At 37.8% G+C, this 24,841-nt stretch overlaps 1 protein-coding gene across 5 annotated transcripts in view; it reads left to right on the top strand.

The window, feature by feature from the left end:
- Nucleotides 1–24,841, top strand: part of LOC149231330 (2-oxoglutarate and iron-dependent oxygenase domain-containing protein CP2-like) — a 186,222-nt gene that overhangs the window by 53,069 nt on the left and 108,312 nt on the right. For all 5 annotated transcript variants that reach the window (XR_016248057.1, XR_016248058.1, XM_089379180.1 and 2 more), the window contains exon 2: nucleotides 18,085–18,132. Coding sequence is in view for 3 of the 5 variants with exons in the window: in XM_089379180.1 (XP_089235306.1) it covers nucleotides 18,085–18,132 (48 nt within the window). In the remaining 2 variants the exon portion in view is untranslated. The remainder of the gene's footprint in view (nucleotides 1–18,084; nucleotides 18,133–24,841) is intronic.

Raw genomic sequence — 24,841 nt, 5'->3', positions numbered from 1 at the left:
TGGCTGAGCAGAGGAAGCACCTACAACTGGAGTCCTTGCTGGCTGTGAGACTGAGGCTGGTGGATTGGGATCTGCATTTAACTGAACAGGCTGAAGTTGAACAACATGTTCAAGTTCATCAAGATCCTCATCAGGATCAAACTCTGGTGGACGACTCTCCACTACCCAATCTGATGTTGGATCAATGTCTTCCAACACAATGGGATCTGAATCAGGTCTTTTGTTCAGCAATTGGTTTCGTCTGAGCCGAAGGTTGTATTGGACAAAAACTAGATCATTCAACCGTTTTTGATCCAAACGGTTTCTCTTCTTTGTGTGAATCCTCTCAAAGACAGACCAATTGCGCTCACACCCAGATGCACTGCAAGTTTGACTCAAAATACGAATTGCAAACCTTTGCAATTCAGGGCACTGGCCACCAAAGGCCTCCCACCATTGTGCTGCAAAAAACATAGGAGTGTAATGAATTATGAGTTAGATGAAGGCTGAAGCTCAACAAAATTACAAATTATATCTAACTTTCAAATTATAAATGATTTAACAAACTTTAATAAAAAAAGTAAAACCATTAAGAAATTGAAAATTGAAATTTTTGTTTACCTGGCTCATCTGCTTCTCTTGCAATCTTTGCTAGGTTCTTCCCAAAGGTACCTGTTGCATTGCTGAAGGATGTGACCTGTTGATGTATCCCCAGCTGATCAGACTCCGATGGGATCATGCGTTCAATGCAATCAACCAGTCCATCTCTGACCTCCCCCCTCAAAGCTCCTGACTCCTTAGCTTTATAATGATACCGTGGGTTCAAAAAATACCCAGCTGCATGTATAGGGCGATGGAGTTGATTGTTCCATCTTTCATCAATGATTGCCCAAATGGGCCCATACTTTGCCACTCTATCCTTGTATGTTGTCTTTATTTGCTCCTTTGCTTGATCCATAGCCTCATAAATGAAGCCCATAGCCAACCTTTCCCCATCCACCAACCGCAACACCTTAACTAGTGGCTCAGCAAGCTTCACAATCTCTGCTGCCTTTCTCCAAAAAGTTTCTTCATGGACTTTCCTTTTCAATTCTTTGCCTTCTGGTTTGTTAGACCAATTGCTTTGATTCCATTCATCACTGGAAAACATCTTTTGCAAGTTTCTATGTTGGGAAAGCATAGATTGCAATGTCAAAAAATGTGTAGCAAATCTAGTGATGGCAGGCCTAATAACCTTGCCTCCAGTGTGTTTCCTCATGATACTCAAAACCAGTGTATGATTGTAGATAAATTTTGTTATGCTTTTGGCATGATCTACAGTGTTTCTGACCCAATCTAATTTTCCAATATCCTCAAGCATGAGGTCTATGCAATGTGCAGCGCATGGGGTCCAAAAGATGGTCTTGTGTTTTTCCTCTAACAGTTTACCAGCAAGAACATAGTTAGAGGCATTATCTGTGATGATTTGAACAACATTAGCCACCCCCACCTCCTCAACAACCTGATCCAATAGCTGAAACAACAAGTGGCCATCTTTTACCTTATCAGATGCATCAACTGATTTTAAAAACATGGTTCCCTGTGGGCAGAAGACAAGAAAGTTTATGATGGTACGGTTTCTTTGATCAGTCCATCCATCTGACATGATGGTACACCCTGTTCTTGCCCATGAGTCCCTGAACTCTTGCAAATACTCATTAATGGATTGAATTTCTTTCTGCAAACGAAACTCCCTTAGCTCTTGCATAGTAGGGCCTTTGAAGCCTTTTCCAGCAGCATGTATGGCATCAAACATAGGCTCATAGTATGGTGAACGAGCAGCATTAAAGGGGATATCAGCATCATACCACCATATAGCTATGTAGTCACAAGCAGTCTCCCTCAATTCTTTCTTCCAATGGTCATCTAAAGTGGGCTGAATTTGACCTTTACTAACTTCAGGACCATGTGCATCTGATGGAGAGGAGGGAGTGAAATAACTTTTGATAGTCACATCACCCTTTTTCAAATTCATTCTACCCTTTCCCTTATCTTGAACAGAACCAAAAGAGGGAGGAACATAACGGAAAGAGTTGGATGCCTCAGTTTGAGGGATAGAGGAAGAACCCTCAAAATCATAGTGTGGGTTGGTAGCCATCATTTTTTGTATCTCCCTCTTCCTCCCAATTTCAGCCTGTATCTCTTTTTGCCTAGCCTTATCTTCTTTAAATTTCTCAAAGCTGGCCAACAAATTCTTTCTAATCTCCCCAATTTCTGATGAGGTACATGGGGTAATTTGGCCTCTAATCCCTGCCAAGTGTTGTTTCAGCCTATTAATGCCCCCAGGACCTTCCTTAATTTTCCTATGGCAAAATTTGCAATGCATCTGACTATCAACCATTTCAACATATGCCCAAGCAGGATCTTTTGCTCTAGGTGCCATTTTTTGACTAGGAAAACAATCTGAAAATGAAAAAATTGATTCAATGTTCATTTATTTGACAAAAAACACTCTCTAAGCTTTCTTGATATGCACTTAAAATTTACTAAGCAAAAACAGATTTATAGAGGTGGAAAAAAATACCTCCAGGCACAAACTGCCTCCTCAAGCTTGCTCCAAGAATCAACTCCTCAATGCTGCTCCAAATGGCTGCCCAAGAAGCTCCTCACTCCAGCTACAATGCTCCTCCAAGACTCCTCACTGCTGCTCCAAAACAAGCTCAAGAACTGCTCACTAATTCTCAAAGAAGACTCTCACTCAAATGCATAAGACTGCTGTGAGTGAATGAGAGCATTTGGGTGTCTTAAATAGGGTTTGGGAGGGGGAAATGGACCCCAAAAGCATTTAACAAATTACTATTACCCTTTGGAATCCATAAACTGCATTAAACATTTGAAAAATTACCAAAAAAATGATTTTTTTTTAACTTTTTACGCTGCCCAGCCGTCCCAAGTGTGACTCGGCCGAGTCATAATGGACCCGGCCGGGTTGACCGAGTCACACATGACTCGGTCAACCGAACCGGTTAGGTGGCCGGGTCACTCCTCAGGCTAATGACTCGGTTCGACTTGGCCGAGTCTGTTTCAAATCATCCGGCTTGTAAAACAGTGGTCCAAATGAGGAGAATGCTCCTTGTATTTATATGCAACACGTTGAGGTTGAATAGACATCACTGTTGGGCTTTTGAGCCTGCATAAGTTGCTGGCCAACTTTGACAATTTTTCCATAATCAAAATAAATTCATATCTCCATAAATACTTATCGGAATCGGATGATCTTTAGATCAATCCTACTCCTCTCGATGAGAGGAATCTAGGGAAAATATCAGTAGTCATAAATAAGTTGATCCACATGGAGTTTGGCCCTAGTTGCCAATTTTAACAAACAGTGATAGATAAAATTGCCAAAAATAGATGACCAATATTTTTAGAAATGGGAAAATATACTAAAACTTGAAAATTGCCAATTTGAGGGTTTTAGGAGAGTTTGATTCAACGATTTTCAGAATTGATAAGTTTATGACAATAGTATATAAATGGCAGATCAGTAAACTGAAAAGTTAACACTACAGATAATCCCCACAATGTCTCAAAATAGTAAGTTTGCCAAAAAAATTGAAAATTCAGATTTTTTAGACTTTAATTAGGATGTGATTAAGAAACATTCAGATCTGATTTTTACAGTTATGAAAAAATTTCCAGCAAGCTAAAATGTCAGTTCTAGGTCAAATAAGAGATGCCCAAGTGGCAAAAAATTGTGAAAACCAAGATTTTGCAATTTTAAACAATTTTGACCATATAGAATTTAATATTAGGGCCCAATTATTTGTGTTTTGCTTGCTGTAATAAAATTGCAGAAAATAAGGGTTTAGAGATCAAACCCTAAGCCCAAGGCCTCGAGGATCCCACTATTGAAAATCGTTGAAACTTTGGGATAATATTGTTGCTTGCTAGATATGAATTTTGAGACCGTAATGCTGCAAAATCACAGTGTTTAGCCTTAAAACTTTTGATTAGGGTTTCAGGCCAAATTTGGGGGATCACAGGAGCAGAATTTGCAGGGATAAAAGGGTCAAGATGATAGATTGGGGGTCAATAATGCTGGCAAGGGCCACAGAGAGTCAATGCTGGGGGAGGATAAGCCTCAAAGGCTTGATGTTGGGCAAAAAGGGCTCCAAGGGGAGGACGCTGGAGGGTTTGAAGGCTGAAAAGGGCAGGTAAATCCTCAAAGGGCAGTCGTCTAGCCATTAAGAGGGAGACCGAGGTCAAAAAAGGCCACAACTAGGCCCTGCAAGGCCTAAAACCTTCTACATTGGGGGCTGGAGAGGAGGCGGAGGTCTCTAGGCCTCACGGTTGGCCTTAGAGAGGCCAAAAAGGGTGACGTAGGAGTAGGAAGGGATGACGTAAATGTTGAGGGGCCGGATCAAGTCTCAAGAAGGCCAAAAACTAAAAACCCTTGCTCTGAATTTTTTTTATGCTTTAGCTCTTTGATTTTCTAAAAATTCTGCCGTGGGAAACCTGCAAAAAATTCCAAGAGACTAGATCTTACCCTTAAGGGCCTAGATCTATTGTAACAAAAAAAAAACATGATATAAATGCGTGAAATAAATTAGCTAACAACATAAATGAAAGGGAGTACGGTTTGAGATACTATACAAAACGATGCCCATGGCATCGGATATCATCGGTGAGGAACAATCTCGGGCATTTGTCCATTGATTGGTAGATCACTTGGCTGCTTTTCATATGTCCCTTGCTGAAGTTTGACCCTCTTAGGTCAGCGTGACTATTCATCACTGTGCTGCATATCTTTATCAATCTGAAATCTTCTTCTTTTTCTGCTTGGTGGAGGGGATGGGTGGTGGAAAAAGTGACATATCTTTGATTCAAAGTGAGGCGAATGTTCTTGTGGTACAACTTGTTCATCATTTTCCAACTTCTTTGGAACTTCCACGTGGTATCTTCTTTCTACTTCTTTGTATAACCTGGCCATGCTACCTACTGCTGCTGGAATAGTGGCGTAAGACAAATCCATCTGAATGCATCCACCTAATCAGCTGCAAACTGTAGGGAAAGGAGCATTCCCCACACATCTGGCGCATCAATGACTACAATATACATGGAGATAATCTTGTATGGATAATCTGCTAAGACAACTTGTAAGTCTTTGACCACACCAAGGACCTCAACCTTTCTAGAGTCCATCGAGAAAATGTTATGATATGGTCTAGAAATTCATAAATTTAATTGCTCCATGACCTTCTTGGTCATAACATTCTTAGACGCACTAGAATCTAGCATGCAGTTGTGAAGTAATCTGCCATTGATGCCCAAAGTAAGAAAGAATGGGTCATAATTTTCATTAGTCATATAATAGTTGATAGCCTTTAATTTGATTTCTTTGTCTCGATTATTAATTTCGTTATTTTCTTGTTGCATCTTGTAAGTCTTTGACCACACCAAGGACCTCAACCTTTCTAGAGTCCATCGAACAAATGTTATGATATGGTCTAGAAATTCGTAAGTTTAATTGCTCCATGACCTTCTTGGTCATAAAATTCTTAGACGCCCCAGAATCTAGCATGCAGTTGTGAAGTAATCTGTCATTGATGCCCAAACTAAGAAAGAATGGTTCATGATTTTCATTAGTCATATAATAGTTGATAGCCTTTAATTTGATTTCTTCGTCTTGATGATTAATTTCATTATTTTCTTGTTGCACCATACCTAAAGTGTTGAAGAAAGATGCCCTTTGACATGGAATCTTTAAAAGTTCAAGTAGAGGGACAAACATCTTAATATTATTTATCCATGCGACCCAATCTACGTTCAAACCAAATTTGTATCTTTCGGTGGGAACCTACTTGTGCTGACTTTGACCTCTGCCCTTCCTTTGATATGTCTACCCCTTACTTTTTGCAAGTTCTAGAACTTGTTCCTGAGTTGGTTTATCACCATATGCTTGAGTAATGGGGTCCTTTTCATCATCGAAGGTGTTTATTGCAAAGGTTGCAAAATCATATTGGCGCATGGGCTTTCACTTGATTCGCCTTGACTTGCGTTATTACTCCGTTGATATCTACTTTCTTGTAAGATTCTTCTAAGCCAAAGCACATGCACTTTCTTCATGAAAACTGTCACAAGGTCCGCAGGAAGGAACAAACTCATCAACTATGTTGGCAGACTCAAGCGGTGTAGGAGGCCTTTGATCATTTGAGGAATTCCTTTTTTGCCACTGGTTGTTATTGTTCTCTTTGTTGCTGTTATTTTTTTGGGGAGGCATACTTTGCGCTTGCATTTTGGCATTCCTTTCCATTTGTATTAACTGATTTTGCATGTCACTTATCTGTTTGGCGTGTTTAATTTCCGTATCCCCAATTTGCTTGGTTAATTCTTTGACTGCATGTGGTTCTTCTTTGATTTTGACTTGAGTTCTTTCATAACCAGGGATCTCATATTTAACTGAAGCCTTTTTATTCTTCTCTAACTCTTCAACTGTATTTGGGCAACAACTAAAGTGGTAGGGTGAGCCCGCCTTATCGCATATTGTACTTCTACATGGTAAGCCTCAAGATATATTTCCAATACAATTTTCTTTGGAGGCTTGTAATCCTGTGTCATCCCTTAGTAATTTGTTGAACCTCTGGTTAAATTCTACCACCGTTTCATTTTCTTTCTTCTTGATGGTATTGAATTCTTTCACCAAGTATTTCCCTTCCCTCTTATCCCCGTATTTGTCTCGAAAAGCATCAAGGAGGGTCCTTAGAGAATCAAAAGCATTATTAGCCTTGTCATGAAACCAGTGAATTGCACTACCTTCTAATGATAAGACAAACAATTTCATCTTGACATCTTCATGATTATAGTCTGTAGCATGAGCATATCTATGGAGGAATGAATTAAACTTCTTTATATGCTCTTCAACATTGATAGCATTATTCCCCTCAAAGATTGGCAATCTGTTCATAGTTGACTCATTTGGAAAATCGTGTGGATACCCTTGGATGTTGGTGAAATTGCAAGGACCATAATAATCACCCATGATGTTTTGATTTGGAGGATTGATGAAAAGCAAATGGAGATCAAGGAGAGCTTCCTGTCTGAGAAAATTTAAACGATCTCTAGAGTTTAACTTTTTTAACCAAGCTCTTAGAACCATTTCAGGATTAGGAGCGGGGTTAACCAGGCTACCAAGATTCCTTCTAGAGTCTGTTCTAGTGAATGGATGAATAAGTGGAGTCGCCACCCAAACTGGAAACCAACCTAAATGTCCAAGTGCTAAATGTGAAAAGGAACAAGATGTGAAGATTAGTGAGAGGAAAAATGATAAGGTGATGAGAAGATGAAAAATGATGAGAGATAGGTGCTAAAATTGTTGTGGTGTTGACGGGACAAGGAATGAAGAAAAATGGAAAGATTTAAAGATTGAGATATTGTCGTAAACCCCGGGAACGGGAAAATCTATTCCCGTCAATGACGCCTAAAAATGTTGTCGTCTGGATTGTACAGGCACTACGACAATGCTCAGGATTGGCACTGTCACTGTGATCCACGCCCACTCTGCTCTAGTTGTCTCCCAACAACATGCTATGGGGGGTAGTCCATATGGAATGAGGTGAAGGAAAGTAAGATGAGAAATCAACTTACCTAGGAGACACGGATGAATGGCCTAGCCACTTGGTTGGAATTAAGAAAGATTATGATTAAATTAGATTTTCTATTATGAGACCAGTGGCTTAATGGAGTCACAAATTCTTGTTTCTTATGAATTGAAACCAAATGACTGGATGGACACCTGTTGCTCTAATGATTGGCTAACATATGTGAGATGCTTAAGAGATTATGAGTGACTGGTATCTTGGATTAAGATTGGTTAGATTACTAAATTATTTATGTGAGATTTATCTTAAGAGTACTTAGCAATGTTATGATGCAATCTTAAACAAGATAAGCTTCAAGAGGTACACGTGCAAACTTCAAGTAACCAATTCACCAATTAAGACAAGATGTTATGCCAAGCTATGAGATTAATGAGATTAGCCAATTTCAGATGCATCTCAACAATAAATATTCAGAAAATTCAGACTTGATCAATGTTATGACAGCGGTAAGAAAATGCTAAACCAAAAATGCTTATGCTGCCCAAGATCACAAAAATACGCCAACTTAGAAAATTATGTATGTTAGCCTTGTCAAGATGTATCTTTCAGCAAAATTTCAGATTTGAAATATAAATTGCAGCAGTAATTCAACCCACAAAGCAACGAATAGTGATTTCAACACCATTGTCCAAAAATGCCTATAAATAGTAAAAATTTGCCAAACTTGAGAAAATCAATTTTTAGGATTTTTTAGGGCTGGACTAAAAAATTCAGATTTGATATACTTATTTCAGCAGTGAAACAGTGGCAGAACAGCAAGATAAAATTGCCAAAAATAGATGACCAATATTTTGAGAAATGACAAAATATACTAAAACCTAAAAATTTCCAATTTGAGGGTTTTAGGAGAGTTCAATTAAACAATTTTCAGAATTGATAATTTTATGACAACGGTATATTAATGCCAGATCAGTAAACTGAAAACACTATAGATAATCCCCACAATGTCTAATAATAATAAGTTTGCCAAAAAAATTAAAAATTGAAAATTTTTAAACTTTAATTAGGATGTGATTTAGAAATGTTTAGATCTGATTTTTACAATTATTCAAAAATTTCCAGCGAGCTAAAATGTTACTTCTAGGTCAAATAAAAGATGCCCAAGTGGCAAAAAATTGTGAAAACAAAGATTTTGCAATTCTAAACAATTTTGACCATATAGAATTTAATTTTAGGGTCCATTCTTTGTGTTTTGCTTGCTGTAATAAAATTGTAGAAAAATAAGGGTTTAGAGATCAAACCTTAGGCCCAAGGCCTCGAAGATCCATTTGGGATAATGTTGCCGCTTGCTAGATATGAATTTTGAGACCTTAGTCCTACAAAATTGCCAAGTGTTTAGTTTTAAAACTTTTGATTAGCATTTCAGGGCAAAATTGGGGGAAAAAGATGTCAATAAATGGAGATCAAGGTCATGGGAGCGGAATTTGTGAGGATAAAAGGGTCAAGATGATAGATCGGGGGTCAATAAGGCTGGAAAGGGCCATAAAGAGTCTGCGAAAAAAGGGCTCCAAGAGGCGGACGCTGGAGGGTTTGAAGGCTGAAAAGGGCAGGCAAACCCTTAAAGGGCAATCGTTTAGCCCTTCAGAGGGAGGTTGAGGCTAAAGGAGGCCACGACTAGGCCCTAGAAGGCCTAAAACCTTTTGTGCTGGGTGTTGGAGAGGAGGTCGAGGCCTCTAGGCCTCACGATCGTCCTAAGAGAGGCCAAAAGGGTGACGCAGGAGGAGGAAGGCATGATGCAGAGGTTGAGGGGCCAGATTAAGTCCCAGGAAGGCCCAAAACTGAAAATTGTTGCTCTGAATTTCTTTTATTTTTTAGCTCTTTGATTTTCTCAAAATTCTGTTGTGGAAAACCTGCAAAAAATTCGAAGAGACTAGATCTTACCCTCAAGGACGTAGATCTAGCTCTTCTTCCACTTAACTCTTTGATCTACCTTGCAAAAATAAAAATAAAAATAGACACACCCAAACCCCAAATATATACAAAATAGATCTAAAACCCCAACCCAAGTTACAAAAATAGTTTACAAATTTATTTACAAAAATATACATGGGTTTTGAAATGGATTTTGAGAAAATTATTTTCTTCTATATATTTTTTACTTCAAAGAATGACTAAAATGGTTCAGAAAAATTAATAATTCACTATAGCCCAAGCGAATATCAAATCCACCATATAAAAATTAGAGATCCAAGCAACAATGGTTCTTGCCCAAGTCTGTGTACTTGGAGCCAAGGACTGAAGTACTTGCAAATGCTATGTATTTATCTCAAAAAATGATCTGTTAGATAACATGGATTAGCTCAAAACTATCAATAGAATTATTTTATCTCCATCTAATGGAAAAATAGATCATACAAATATTCAACATAGCATAGAGATGCCCGTAGTTAGCACATACCACACATACCACAAATTAATAAGCAAGAACACTTTGAATTGCACCTGAAAGTGTTTTATTATGATAGAAAAATAGTTCCCAATGGGACAATAGCTTACACAATGCTTCAACAACAATTTTAACTAGAGATCAAGATGACTAGAGACTCAAATGACTCTAATTTATAGATAAATCCTCCAAATGGAAAAATAACAGCTAGTTTTTTTGATCCTTGTCAAAATAATATTGGCCATAAACACTTATAGATCTTTTAATCTTAGCCCATGATTTCTTATTTTTGAAATTTTTTCGAATTTATCACTTAATTCCCTTTTAATTAGTTCAAAATTAATTCTTTAGAGCTAATTTATTCAAAAATTTGATTGACTTAACCACCAAGGTCTAAGGGTCCAAATTTTCTTGAAAAAGACAATATTCCCTTGGTGAAGGACCTTTAAAAATTGATTTTTTCAAGACCCACGAATTTTTCCATTTGGAGAATTTATTTTTTTGAACAATTTAATTTTGACTCTAATATTAATTTTTTGGCTTAGGATTTTAATTTTATTTTGCCAGAAAAATTAATTAATTTACACATGATGGGATTAATTATTTTTCCAACACTCTAATACATATGGTTTCTTTTTTACAAGATTCAAAGAGGGAATACACATTCGTCTTAGACCCTCAAGACACATAACTAGGGAATACACATTTGTCTTAGACCCTCGAGACACATAACTAGGGAATACACATTCGACTTAGACCCTCAAGACATGTAACCCATTTGCGACTCAATATGATCTAGTAAACCAAGTGATTTGTAATAAAATAATTTAGTAAATTAGCTTAAATTATTCTCAAACCACTGTTACATTAGACTCGGCTACAACACTAGGACTACCTAGTAATTTGACAATAAATTTCACTTTAGCTTTTGGGGGTTTAAGCTGAAGGGAAAAACTCTTCTGATTAGCTGTGTCGAAAAACACAGGTAATCAGTGAGGTTAAAAAACCTCCTAAGATGGAATTTGTCATCAAATTATAGGCTTATCTAGGTTGTTACATGGACTCATGGTTTTACTAAGATCATTTACAATATATAACTTGCAGAATAGGATGACTATGACACACAGACTTCTACGGACTGCTAATAAGTGATCTGATCCTTGTTGAAAAAGTAGGTACTTTCGCTTCCTTGGAATTTTGACAATTTGAGTGCAACATAGTCTACTCACTCTGATTTGGTTGTATCCACCTTCCTCCAGTTTGTGACCAGAGGTATGGTCATGGGCCTGTAATTTTTCATGTTTTCTTTTCCTTGCCCCAAGAAGATATTTGCATCTCCTTGCCAAACCTTCAATCCCAAGAAATATTGCATTAGTCCCATATCCTTCATCCCAAACTTGCTTGCAAGATTTATCTTGCACTCCTATATGAGCTTGTTTATGATTATCAAAATCAGATTGTCCACATATATCACTAGAATGAGCAACTCACCTCTAACAAAAATGTAGTAGAGGTTGGTGTCCGCTTCAGTGAAGCCCAATCCTTGAAGGTAACTGTTTGAGCCCATACAAGGCTCTCTTGAGTCTGCACACATGATTCTCCCTGTAACATCTATCAAACCCCTTTGGTTGCTCAATATAAATATCCTCCTCAACAACCCCATTGAGGAATGTTGTTTTAACGTCCATTTGGTGGATCTTCCACTCCATCTAAGCTGCAATGGCTATAATGGTCCTGGGAGACGAATATTTGGTCACCGGGGTAAATCCTAGGCTACAAATCTTGCCTTGAATTTCTCAATGCTCCAATCAACCCCATGCTTGATCATGTAGACCCAACAAAATCAACAAATGAAACATTACTATCATAAAACTTCACAAATAAAGATGTTATATGTCTAGTCTAACATAAGGCTCCAAGCATATGATGTACAATGAAGTCCAAGGGGAGTGGCTAATAACAACTAGGTTTATTAGGTGTCAACTACATGCAACAACAACAATAATAAGAAGTTTTAAATCCTTACATTAAATTGTGGTTCATTACAAGGTATTCCAATAAATAATGCAAGGGTTTCCTACAATAAAAAACAACATATGAAAATATTACAATCATAAAGCTTCAAATAAAGATGTTATCCCTCTAGTCTCTTGTAAGGATCCAAGCATATGATGTACAAATGAAGTCCAAGGGTAGAGCTCCACAACCCCCCAAAGTCTCAATAACCTTTACACTCTTTGTAGAGGGAGTCTGTTCTCATACAACAAAAAAAATATTATTTGCCAACTAACTCCATGACAAGTCAAAGAAATAATATAAAAATGGAGTAGTTAGATCCCTCCTCAATCCGTGTTTGACCATGTCAAAATATGTGGACACAAGCCTCTCAAGGAGAACTTGCCCTCATCCAAAAATATAAAAGAGATTACATCGAAAGTCTCCAAGAGAAGTTGTACAACTAAAAATAGGCATGATAACTAGGTGAACATGCAAAAGGTTAGTTACCCACCAAAAGTGGATGATCCCATAGGAGAAATTTTCTCCTAGACAACCGACAACCAACAACCCCTGATAACCCCCGATGTAGCCGATGTGTTGTGCCATTCGGTCTGCGCTCCCTGAATCTCCCATATGCCCCCTTGCCCATTTGTCAAGAGCATATGTTCAGAGGTGGTCAATTCAACCTGAAAGGTATGTTTTTCATTGTGCAATCGAGTGCTTGTGCTTGTTTTTCATTATGCATTTTGGGCATGGATTATTGGATGACTTGAAAGAAGGAAGGGTTTTGATCGGATTCTTCTCTTGGGATCTCCCTTATTGGCCTATAGCTTTAGGAAAGTCACTACTTGGGAAACCCTGATTTTGGTAGCGCGGTCCTGTTTTCCCATTACACATTTTTCACTCCCCTCCACACATTACAAGTCCTATTTCATCATCTTCCCTCTCTAGGTCCACAAAGCACTGGCACATCCCTTCCCCTTGTCCACATGTTTGGGTCAGGCCTGGAAATATTGCCTCAGAGGTTGATGCAGCTAAAAAGAATGTTAAAAGCATATCATGGTCACAAGCGAGAAACAAAAGAAAAAAAGATCTAAAATGCAAAAGATGGCTGGGACATTGATATAACATGTGAGCAAAAGCCAAGCATGATCTCTACCCCTTATTATGGCCATCACCCTGGTTCTTAGGGCCCTATGAGTGTCCCTACATCATTAAAGAACCCATGTACGTCCCAATCCCTTGGTGGGCAAAAGATGGTTGGGACATTCATATAACATGTGAGCAAAAGCTAGGCATGAGCTCTACCCCTTATTATGGCCATCACCCTGGTTCTTAGGGCCCCATGACTGCCCCTACGTCATTAAAGAACCCATGTATGTCCCAACCTCTGGTGGGCGATGAATTGCCCCACCTTAAGGGGGTAATAACTGTTTACATCATACACAACATGCTCATTTCTTAGAGCCTCGAGCAGTAATACAAAGAAAAATCAAGAAAAGACAAAAGACAAATGAAGAAGGGTGGAAAAACGAAGGCCAGGGTAACTCAGGTATCCACGATTGCTCCCTCTCACATCCTTATGCCCAATATGTGAACATTCCTTATCATTGCCACCCTTGTACCGATGGCATTTGGCCTTGAGACCCTTGTGTCCCCATTCGTTTCATCATCATTCAATTGACCCCTATCAGTTGAAGGATCTACCTTGGACCCGTCTTTCCCCTTAGGGGCTGGGTGTTGAGAAATCTAGGGCATTAGCATTAAGTGATTTCTCTTCGATTAGAGATTGCTTGTGGATGCTTTTTACATGTTTAGATTAGGATCTTCTTCATGTTAGATTACTAGTGTTCTTCTTCATCAAACAATAACCAATGCATGAACAAAATAGACAAGAGACACAACAGGTAGGCTATTAGCCAGGGCCAAAACCTCTCACTCTTTGAGAGGAAAACCCGCACGAATTCTTCTTATACAAATTCCAGTTGACGAATACCAAGACCAAGACCCTTGACCTATAAGGCACTTCAAGACCAAGACACTAGTTCTCTGCTCTTTTCTTCTTCTTGATTCCTCTTCTTCATCGACCTACTTAACACTGAGATCATCTCCTCAACGAGCTGTAGATGCATTAAAGATGGCACCGAGACATTTCAATGTAGTGTCACCAAAATGTGACCTCTATAGCAACACTGAAACACAGTGATACAACATTGAACAATAGCTCCAAAATTTCGCTGTCCCTTCATCACTCGTTGCTGACCTATCTGAATTGTTCTCCCTTCTCTGTGATGAGAATCATATAAATAGAACAAAATTTCATTTGTGAAAGATTATAATCATCACTTAGATTCTTCTCTTGTAAAAGAACTCACTTTTTTTTTGGAAGCTATTGAATATTCTTTGATGCATTTGGAGCTGAAATTTTTGATCTTCTTTGGAGCTATCTCATGATTTGTGGATTGATATATCATATTCTCATCTTGTAAGTGCTTCTTGTCAAATATTTTCTTGGAATAATGTCTAATGTATGGAATTGTTGCAACTAGGTTAATGCTATTGTGCCCTAATTATTGAAAATCATTTTTAGAAAGCTATTCTATTGGCAGTTGCATATGTTATTCATTGTATGGCAAATGATGAATGTTCTTGGTGGGTGAAGTTTTGTCTTTCTTCCATAAAACTCCATAAATTTTAAGTGGGTAAATGTTAATGGTTGATTGCGAGGGCATCAATCTTTAGCCTCCTTAAGGATGATTTTGGCCAATTTGAAAGCATCTAGGGCTTCATAGCCCAAAGGATTGGCACTAGTCCAAGAAACTTGGTAATCAGCTCCTCTCTTCTCCATATCTCTTCCTCATTTTTTGGCCCCTTTTTTAGGATGACTAGGCTAGGGCATCAAGCAAATTCCTTTAGAGAGTGAATTTTGGGATTCTGTGAGGAGAAGACTCTTCCTTAAGGTCTTGCCTAGGGGACCTCCAAGTTTCGGGGATTTCTCACGGTTCCTCATCCATAAAATCTTGTGCCCTAGACTGGGGACCCTAACTTGTTTCTTCTAGACTAAGGGAGTTTCTTGAGGGTTGTATTAACATAGTATTTGTTGGAATAAATCGTAAGAAACCATTCTCCTCCCTTGCCTTGACCTAGTGAGTATCTTGGAGGTATTTCTTCCCACGATTCATAAAACCCTAGGTCTAGTGCAAGTCTTTCCTAGGTCTCTCAAAGGAAGTGAAAATAGTCTTAGAAGTGTTAAGACATCACAATGAGCTTCTTTGAGAGGTCTCATCCCATCACTTGAGTCTTGATCTTAGGAATACCTATTATAATCATAAATCTTAGACCCTAAGTCATGATCTCCTCCTAGGCCTTTCTTGGAGAGCATCTAGCATCCTTGAAGCATTGAGCCATTTTTGTGTCTCTCCTTGAATGGGCTTTGTGGAATCATGTCATACTTAAATCATTGATCTATTCATTCTAAGTGATTGCCTTCCTATTAGGACTCCTCCCATCAATGAAAGTCTGTAAAGAGCAGAGGACTTTGATTGAGGTGACAATGGATAATTGTCCCATTGTTGTCACTTAGTCTAGTAGTTGACCCTTAGGTTTTCCCTTCCTTAAGGCCTTGCTAGATTGTGTGGTAAGAAGGTCCACATGGAATTCGCCCTCCAAGAATAGGTGCATGCAAAATATAATTAAATAGTTTTCAACCTATGAGCATGTGCTTAAGGCTCCACCCAAAAAGGTTCACAAAGTGTGCCCTTCAAGGTGCATAGAGATATAACAATAAAATAATCCTACTAGGATTTTTTTTTGCAACCAACCTCGAAAAAGAGTAAGTGGTCCACAAAATGCGTGCAACCAATTCACACGTGTGAATCCGAAGGAAAGCAACTCCATTGATAAATGTGCAACGTGCCAAGTAAATGGCGCGTTCCATAAGAAAGGAATTGGTCAAGCCCCAAAATAGCAAGTGGGCCATCTCTCCAAGTGCATCCTCGAAGACAATAAACTGAAAATGGAAATAAGACCAAGAAAGAGCATGCAATGTGCCATGTGTGGCCATCCAAGATACCACATGCCTCTCAAGAGAAACCCTCCATAACCACCTCCATTAATTTAATACATGTGCGAGGTCAAAGAGGTGAGGGTTGCTATCCAATGAAGGTTAAAAGATGATGACAACTATAGCTGAAATATTGATGCAAAAGATGGGAGAGCCACCTAGTAGAGGTGCACACTAAAAGCTGTTCCATGTAAATACCTCAATCACTCAACAAATAATAAGATATCTCATTGTAAAGTGCACCCTCAAAAAGAGAGCCAAGGTGGTTGGACTTCATCAAAACCCTTGCCAAAACCATTTGTTGCTTCCCTATAACATATCCAAACCACGTGCACAAGCATAAGAGATTGCGCCTTATTGAAGTTTGCCAACCTCTCCAATAATAGAATAATCATGTAAACCTTTAGAACTATGCCCATGATAGGAGTGTTTCATAATAAAGCCATAAATAAACACTCAAGTACGAACAACTGCCAAGTGAAGTAGGATGCTTAAGCTATTAATCTCCAAGTTAAATAAAAGGATTTAATTAACCAATGAAAAGTTAAATCATCCTCAACCTATGTGCACAAGGTTAATGCTTAAATAAACCATTGCCCAACCTCACAATAGTCACCAATTGATTAAATCAACCTGAACATGTGTGCCAATAAATGGGGTGCGCAGACCACCATGATAACGACAAAATGACAAAATAGAAGCTCCACCTAGTTTTGAACCTAGGGTGCACCACCACAAGACTATAGCTTGATAATATCTCATCAAACCTTAGTAGAAGGCTTCATCACTGAAGATGTATGTAGCCCCCCACTCTAAGTGACAAAAAAGTTCATCCACAAGAGTTGTCACATTATCAACCACATTCCACCTAAGTGATGTGTAGAAAATGTTACTGTATCAAGTCATATCACCTAGGGAAATCCCACGAAGGCAAAACACACTGCCACAACACATCCTCCAACCACATCAACATCATAACAGAGGGGGACAATAGAAATGCTATAGCCCATCCAATCATCAAGTATGTCCCCACAACAGATAAACCTAAGAGGAGCATGTGGAATGCTCCCTCCTAGTGACAAAATAATGCAATGTCACCCTGCAAAAGTTACTAGGAAACTCCATCAAAATCATGAAACATCTAACACCTAACACCATCATCTAATCCCTTGGAGGGCTAGAACCATCATCCATATCCAAGATAAAACAAGAATACCAAAAAACACACTATAATGAGATAGCATGCACCAAAATACCAGCAAATATGCAATGAAGGGATGATCAATAGGGCAAGCACATGCGATAAGACCTCCAAATCAGCGAGCAAAATTGTCCAACCAAAGAGAAGTGAGAGCTCTACAAAGGCCTTCATCAAATGAACTAGTGCCATGAAGAGAAGGGCCTTCACAAAAATGAATCCCTCCAAAGTTGGTCCAATGCTTAAAAGGTATCAGCTGCAAATCTCCATCAATGTGAAACCTCATAGAATATGAGGTGTAACAGGTGGTACTATTGTGCTTGCTGTTAATAAACGCCAAGATTTTGCTACATCTCAAAGAGCTAATAGATCAATTCAACTAAGTTCAGCCCCCCAGGGATAGCCATAAATGGCACCCAAAAGCCTTATGGTGGGCTGGCCAGACAGGTCCTGCACAGTCTAACTAGAATGTTGGGACAGGCGGTAAATTGCATGTGCAGAGACATCAAACCCTCACCAAGGTCCTGGTATTGATTCTCTTATTTCAAGGCCTTAATTGATGTGAGAAGCATGCAAAATATACTACAGCACTTTAGACAACCATGCATGAACGTCTCTCTTTAGGTACAACAGATCGGCATACTCTCTATGTACTATACAATGTATTCATGTGATGTCCAAAATAAGCTCCAATGTTAATTTGCTCCTGGTATGAAATTGGATTCATTCCTTTTAAATATGAAGATATTGTAAATATTGAAATTGTATGTAAATCTGCATTTGGCAATTGTATGTAACCCCATCTTTTTCTTTTTTGCAGGTACAATGTCAGAGAGAGTTGAGGGAGAGAATTTTAAATGACTATCAGGTGAATATAATTACTTGTTTTTTGGTAGTTGCGAAGTAAACTGCACTTAAATTCACCTATGGTTCGGCTCAGGTTCTGTTTCTTATCTTCAGTTCAATCCCGTTGCATTATAATAAGTTTGGTGAAAGGTAATTGAACTTATAAATTGGTATATAACCACAAAACCCCAATGCTTACTTTCTGGCCGTCAACAGTTACTTCCCAGTCCAGTTCTGCATCTTGTCAGATCTCGTTTGGTGGATCTCTGTGTGCATGTTTTTGAGAAAATTATACCCTGATTGCAATTTGGGGAAGGCAGGGGAGCCGAACTTCGCCGCTACCTGTGCCCTCGTGGATTACAAAGTATCTGGTTGGCTCACCTTGGTTTCTCCTGTCGTGGCCGTGTTTTATATGCCGAGATCATTGTGTCAAGTTTTTTTCCAGCTCATGCTCGTCGTGGGCTATTGGTTGGAATTTTTTTAATTTTGAATAGGAGATAGTTAAATAAATTATCATCTATGCTAATAAATAATGTTAACTAAATATAGAATTTATGACTTAATTTTTTTTTATAAATATAATCTTATATCACTTTATATAAAATAATATAAATTTTCTATATAAAATAATTTATTATTTCACAATTTTTTTATATTATGTTAACTTGTAATATATATATATATATATATATATATATATATATATATATATATACAATGTTCCACCAAGACTCCGGGAAGGTTGTGGGGAGACGCACAAGGGGGACGTGTGGGAGTACCCTTAAATTTTAGGGAAATTTTTATATATATATATATATATATATATATATATATATATATATATATTTCAAATTCATATTCAATAATGAAAGCATAAATACAATGATACATACACAATTGAATTAAGTAATGAAATACATTGATCCATACTCATCATCCTTACTAATACATACATGATTCATCCATAGACCATGGGATTCAATAATGAAATACTCTGATACATATTCATCATTCATTATTCACCATTCTAGAATCTACATTGATTTAAAAATTAAATTCATCATTCATTACTCAAGATTCTAAATTGATTTAAAATTAAAATTGATCATTCATCATTCTAGAATCTTATTAGTACTAAGCAAAATAGACTATAATAGATACTGAAATCTAAAGACTGGAATAGTAAATTGATATAACTAAACTCAAAAACAGTGGAGTGATGAGTCTAAAAGTCACTCTAAAGTACATAGAGGGCTTGGTGCGCTTGATTAAATACTAATTCCATACCCTTGTACATGATAAAATGCAATGGAAACATTGCAATCCATCGAATCCTTGAGCGAGATCTAAAATTCTACTTTCTCCATATGAAATCCAATGAGGTCGGAACGACTCTCAAACATCCTGAGTCATTTCATGGTAGTGTTAAAAATTTAAGTAAAAGGTCACTTTTACTTTAAGAATTTAACATTACCATGAATTGCATAGCATTAGTAGGCAATATGATCAAATACTAGGTTTCCCTTGTCATTAATCATTATTTACAAGCAAATTTAAGGGGGGACGCATAGCCCAGTTTGAGGGGGTACACCCAGGCGTCTCCCTTTTGGGGAGTCACATCCCCCACACTGGGGAAACGTCCCCCCTTGCATCTCCCCACGTCTCCCTAAAAGGGGGATGTGGGGAAATGTTTCCCCAGATGTCCCCCCGTCCTGGGTGCGTGGGGTGCGAGGGGTGTGCGCACCCGACCCTGGGGGACACGTCCCCGTGGAACACTGTATATATATATATATATGAATTTAATGTCAAATTTAAATCGAGATTCGAGTTTATTGGGAAATTCAAATTCAAATCGAATTTAATCATTGTCGAACTTGAATTCAAATTGAACCATGTGACATAGATTGTGTTTAGCCTGAGTGGAATTGTTATGATCCTCCCCATCCATGTTTAATTCTCGTAAACTGACATGTTTAAGCTCTGCAGTAGAGTAACCATGTGGCACTCTCAATTGACTATGTAGTGTGGGGTTGGCCAGGTACCAGTAATCTCTCTCTTGATTTTGGGCTAAGAAGGAGATTGATTTCTTTCCCCAGGCGGTCTCCAATGCCCAAAAATTTATTGTGGAAAACAAAAAGTAAATTTAAAAGATTTAATAGGATATCATCAATTGTAATTTATATCTAATTATTAAGATTGGTGTGATATCAGTCATTGGGGTATATAATACCAAATAGCCATTAGAGCGTTTCCAGACAATAATGAAGGGCTTTGTCATGATTTGTGTTTATGATTGATTTGGATTATCTCCAACAATCCCCTGATGTCTGGATATTTACATGTTGACAATACAAAGTAAAAAAGGAATTCTTCAGCAATAAAGGAGCTTATTAAGTTAGAAATTATCCATTTGAAACTTTTTGATATTTCATCACTCATTCAAAGCACCTCTAGTATTTCTGTATATTGAATTGAAGTTCTGTGATTGTTGTTGACACAGTTCATAAACTCAAAATATGCTAAAGATAATAAGACTCTAAGAGTTCTAGTGTAAACTCCAAAATAAATAAAAACACCAACAATTTTGTCAAATACAGGTGATTCTTTTCTCCAAAGTTAGTCAGTATTTTCTAGAGAAACACAACAGGAGGATTTTCGAAATTGTACTATTCTAAGTTTAGTCCCTCATTCTGATTTCCATTTCATTTATGGAGGACTGAAAGAACTCATTTATGGAAAATTCCTCTTCTTTTTTCCATATATTGTGTTATAAATTGATCTCCGTTTTTAACTTGTACTTGCAGCTTTATACATGTATACAAGATAGGTAGTTAGCATGCAATGTAACCTAGAATGAGGGGATGAAGCATTCCCAATATCAATACTAAACCTTCCATGGGACAAATTCACTCCTGCTCAATGCCATATGATGTTCAACATGATTATCCACGCAACAAAAAGCACACATGGTCCTCACTCACTGATATATAGCAGCCTCCACAAAACTCATATGTTCATCGCTTGTCATATTTAGTGATGAAGAGTTGAATATTAATGAACCCTGTTGACCATTGGAGGAGACAACCCGCTTTAAGGTGCAGAATGTAGATAATATATATTTAGCAATATTGTCGACCCACAAAGGTTGTAACGCATTGTAATGCATTGCACCCTAGTGCATTCTCATTGATAGCAAGAATTTGTTACTAGTGTGGAGCTAAAGCCACTGTGAGCTTATGATCATCAATTTAAATGTGAATGCTAAGGTTCATGATTATGTTAATCGATATAATCTATCATATAAATAGAAAAGTTGAATGAATAATTTGAATTTTGAATATGCATACTTGCAGTTTAAAGCATATGGAGTCGAGGTGCCTAAAAGTAAACTAATAACTCTGAAATTGAGGATGGAATGCTTCAAACTGATGATGCAGTATGGAGTTTTTGAAATCATATTGCTACATTAGAATATGTATGTAGTAGACACATGGGAAGTTTTCGTGAATGGGAAGATACTAAAATAGCCCAAATCAACAAAACCTGTTTTTAGTTTATTAGGATTGGAATTGTTGCAAAGAATATGAGTAATGTGCATGCAAGAGAATTGGTGAGTTTTTGGTATCCACTTAATCTATAATGGTAGCCTCTACTGCCTCATGGAATTGGTTGGCCTAAACTAGCATTGGACAGTCTATAGTAAATGCAGGCTCTCTGCTACATTTAACACATGCAAACCTTAATATTGGTGGGCCGTCTTAAATTACTGTCAATGCATTACAAAGGTTGTAACCCATTGTAATGCATTGCACCCTAGTGCAATCTCATTGATAACAAGAATTTGTTACTAGTGTGGAGCTAAAGCCACTGTGAGCTTATGATCATCAATTTAAATGTGAATGCTAAGGTTCATGATTATGTTGATCGATATAATCTATCATATAAATAGAAAAGTTGAATGAATAATTTGAATTTTGAATATGCATACTTGCAGTTTAAAGCATATGGAGTCGAGTTGCCTAAAAGTAAACTAATAACTCTGAAATTGAGGATGGAATGCTTCAAAGTGATGATGCAGTATGAAGTTTTTGAAATCCTATTGCTACATTAGAATATGTATGTAGTAGATGCATGGGAAGTTTTCGTGAATGGGAAGATACTAAAATAGCCCAAATCAACAAAACCTGTTTTTAATTTATTAGGATTGGAATTGTTGCAAAGAATATGAGTAGTGTGCATGCAAGAGAATTGGTGAGTTTTTGGTATCCACTTAATCTATAATGGTAGCCTGTACTGCCTCATGGAATTGGTTGGCCTAAACTAGCATTGGACAGTCTATAGTAAATGCAGGCTCTCTGCTACATTTAACACATGCAAACCTTAATATTGGCGGGCCATCTTAAATACTGTCCTACTTTATAAAGCTACAATCTTTCATTTCTCTTAACTTTGGTCTAGTTTGATCGAAGTGAACACTGTTAGTCAACACATTTGTAGCACATCTGAACGAGCAAACTTATTGTAAGTTGGTGGTCTATATTAATTCAGGTTAACCTTACATTATTGTACTCCTTATAAATTTACAATCTTTCTTTTTCGTACAATTTTTTCAGTCTTCTAGTGCATTGAATGTGCTGTTTACTGTTTCATTACTATTATGATTTGTTTTCTTTCAAACTATAATCTTTGGCTTATGGTTATCAAAGCGAATGTTGTTAGTCAGCACATATGTAGCACAACTTAACCAACAATTTCTTAATTCATCATTATCACTGTATTATCAGCTAATCCCCTAATAAGAATCCTAAACCGTATTAAGGTCTGCTATAAAATAGGAATGCACCACAGCCTAGTGTGCTTGAGCTCTCAGTATAGAAGAGAGCTCTTCTTTTTGTATTGTACCTATTAGCCTTATGCATGGCATGTTCTTTACCTTAAGAACAGGGCACTGATTTATCTTAAATTCCGCATTAACAAGCTTCTCAGAAAATTCATCGCGTCATCAATGCTAATTATGCAGAACAACCATGAAGCTCTAAATGCAGGAGTAATCCATGTTTTGATTAAATTTCTTAGTTGAAATTTAACATAAAACATCCATCACATGGAAATAAACGGGAAAATGTCAGACATCAAGTAACAAACATAACACTTAAACAGATCTGAGCAAGGTAAAATAGCTGCCAACGGAGCTTTCACCACCCGACCATTGGCACTCCTGCCTGACTACTAAGAAAATTCATTGCTTTTTCAATCTAATTATCTAGAATTATACAGAACAACCATGAAGCATCTAAAACGGGAAGATGTCAGACATCAAGTAACAAACGTAACACTTAAACAGATCTGAGCAAGGTAAAATAGCTGCCAACAGAGCTTTCACCACCCAACCATTGGCACTCCTGCCTGACTACTAAGAAAATTCATTGCTTTTTCAATCTAATTATCTAGAATTATACAGAACAACCATGAAGCTCTAGATGTAAAACTAATTTGTTCGGATTAACTTTCAGAATTGAAATTAAACATAAAACATTCATCACATAGAAATTATTGGGAAACATAATCAATTAGTGCTGTAACACTTATTGTAATTTTTTCAAGCCTAAGTGACTGGTGTTTTAATTTTCTCTTATTACATAACTCACAAACAGCATTTATTTAACAGCAGAAAATAAAATTTCAGAACATTGCATCAATAATATTGTAGCTGAAAAATGAATAGTGGAAAAAATAAAACAGGCACACGGATTTCTCCTTCTAATTAACTTTTTCTTCCTTTTATCAACCTTACAATGTGGACTTAGTGGAAAAAATAAAAGACATACACAGGGATTTCTCCTTCTAATCAGCCTTTTATTCCTTTGATCAACCTTACAACGTGGATTCCCCCATGGTGGGCAATGATCCCAGCAATAGATCATGATCATGATGGAACAATCTAGAATGATAGGCCACCTGGCCCGCCAAACATTATTGTTCGAGCTAGCATACACGTTGTTCAATTCTCAGGTGAGACGGGCATTTATAGTCCGAAGATGGTTGTACTATGCGCCTTGCAGACTAATGATGGCAGAGAATTATGATTTGGAAGGCCTGCTTGCGTGGATGCCAATGCCCAACATCACTCACAGGTAGAGCTCTCCCTTAAACAAGCTTCTGTATGCAAAAGGCAGTACTATCAATCCTTCTCTGGGTTTGGACATGTAGTTATCAGGTAGCTATGCCGTTCATTTTTACTGCTCACATGCATCCCTGGGTCGGCCCTACAATGGGTATTTATTGGTTGTCTCAGGCCTTGAGAATTTGGGTCGCGTTGAACTGGTCGCTGGGTCCTCTCTCTCCAAATTCTCTTGGCTTCTCTGGGGCTCTGGTTGGCCGACTCACTTCATGCTGATAATTCGTTTATCAAACCACCCTTCTGCAAAAATCTAAACCTGCAGATTGCTTTAATGGGTCCTCTTCCCACCCATGCCATGGTTTTTGGCTCTGGCCCAAGCTTCTCTGGAAAAAACTATGAGGAGCTCCAAAGTCCTGGAAGTGTGGCACTTAAAGAGTCCATCGTCGTGTTCCAGATTCGGTCAGCTTCTCTGCATAGGCCTCAGACAAATTGGAGTAGCGCAGGTACGTGAAGTAGGCAATCTTTATCATGTCCTTCCGTATGTTCAAAGTCTCAATGGGTAGAGTGGTGGTTTATGGTCTTTCGCTGGCGACCTGTAGTGGCTCCCAGC

The sequence above is a fragment of the Pinus tabuliformis genome, chromosome J (assembly GCF_031772625.1).
Source record: "Pinus tabuliformis cultivar Carrire ecotype Pingquan chromosome J, CPIR1, whole genome shotgun sequence".
Taxonomy (NCBI): Eukaryota; Viridiplantae; Streptophyta; class Pinopsida; order Pinales; family Pinaceae; genus Pinus; species Pinus tabuliformis.
The sequence above is the reverse complement of the archived record's forward strand: the minus strand, read 5'-3'. Positions and strand labels throughout refer to the sequence as shown.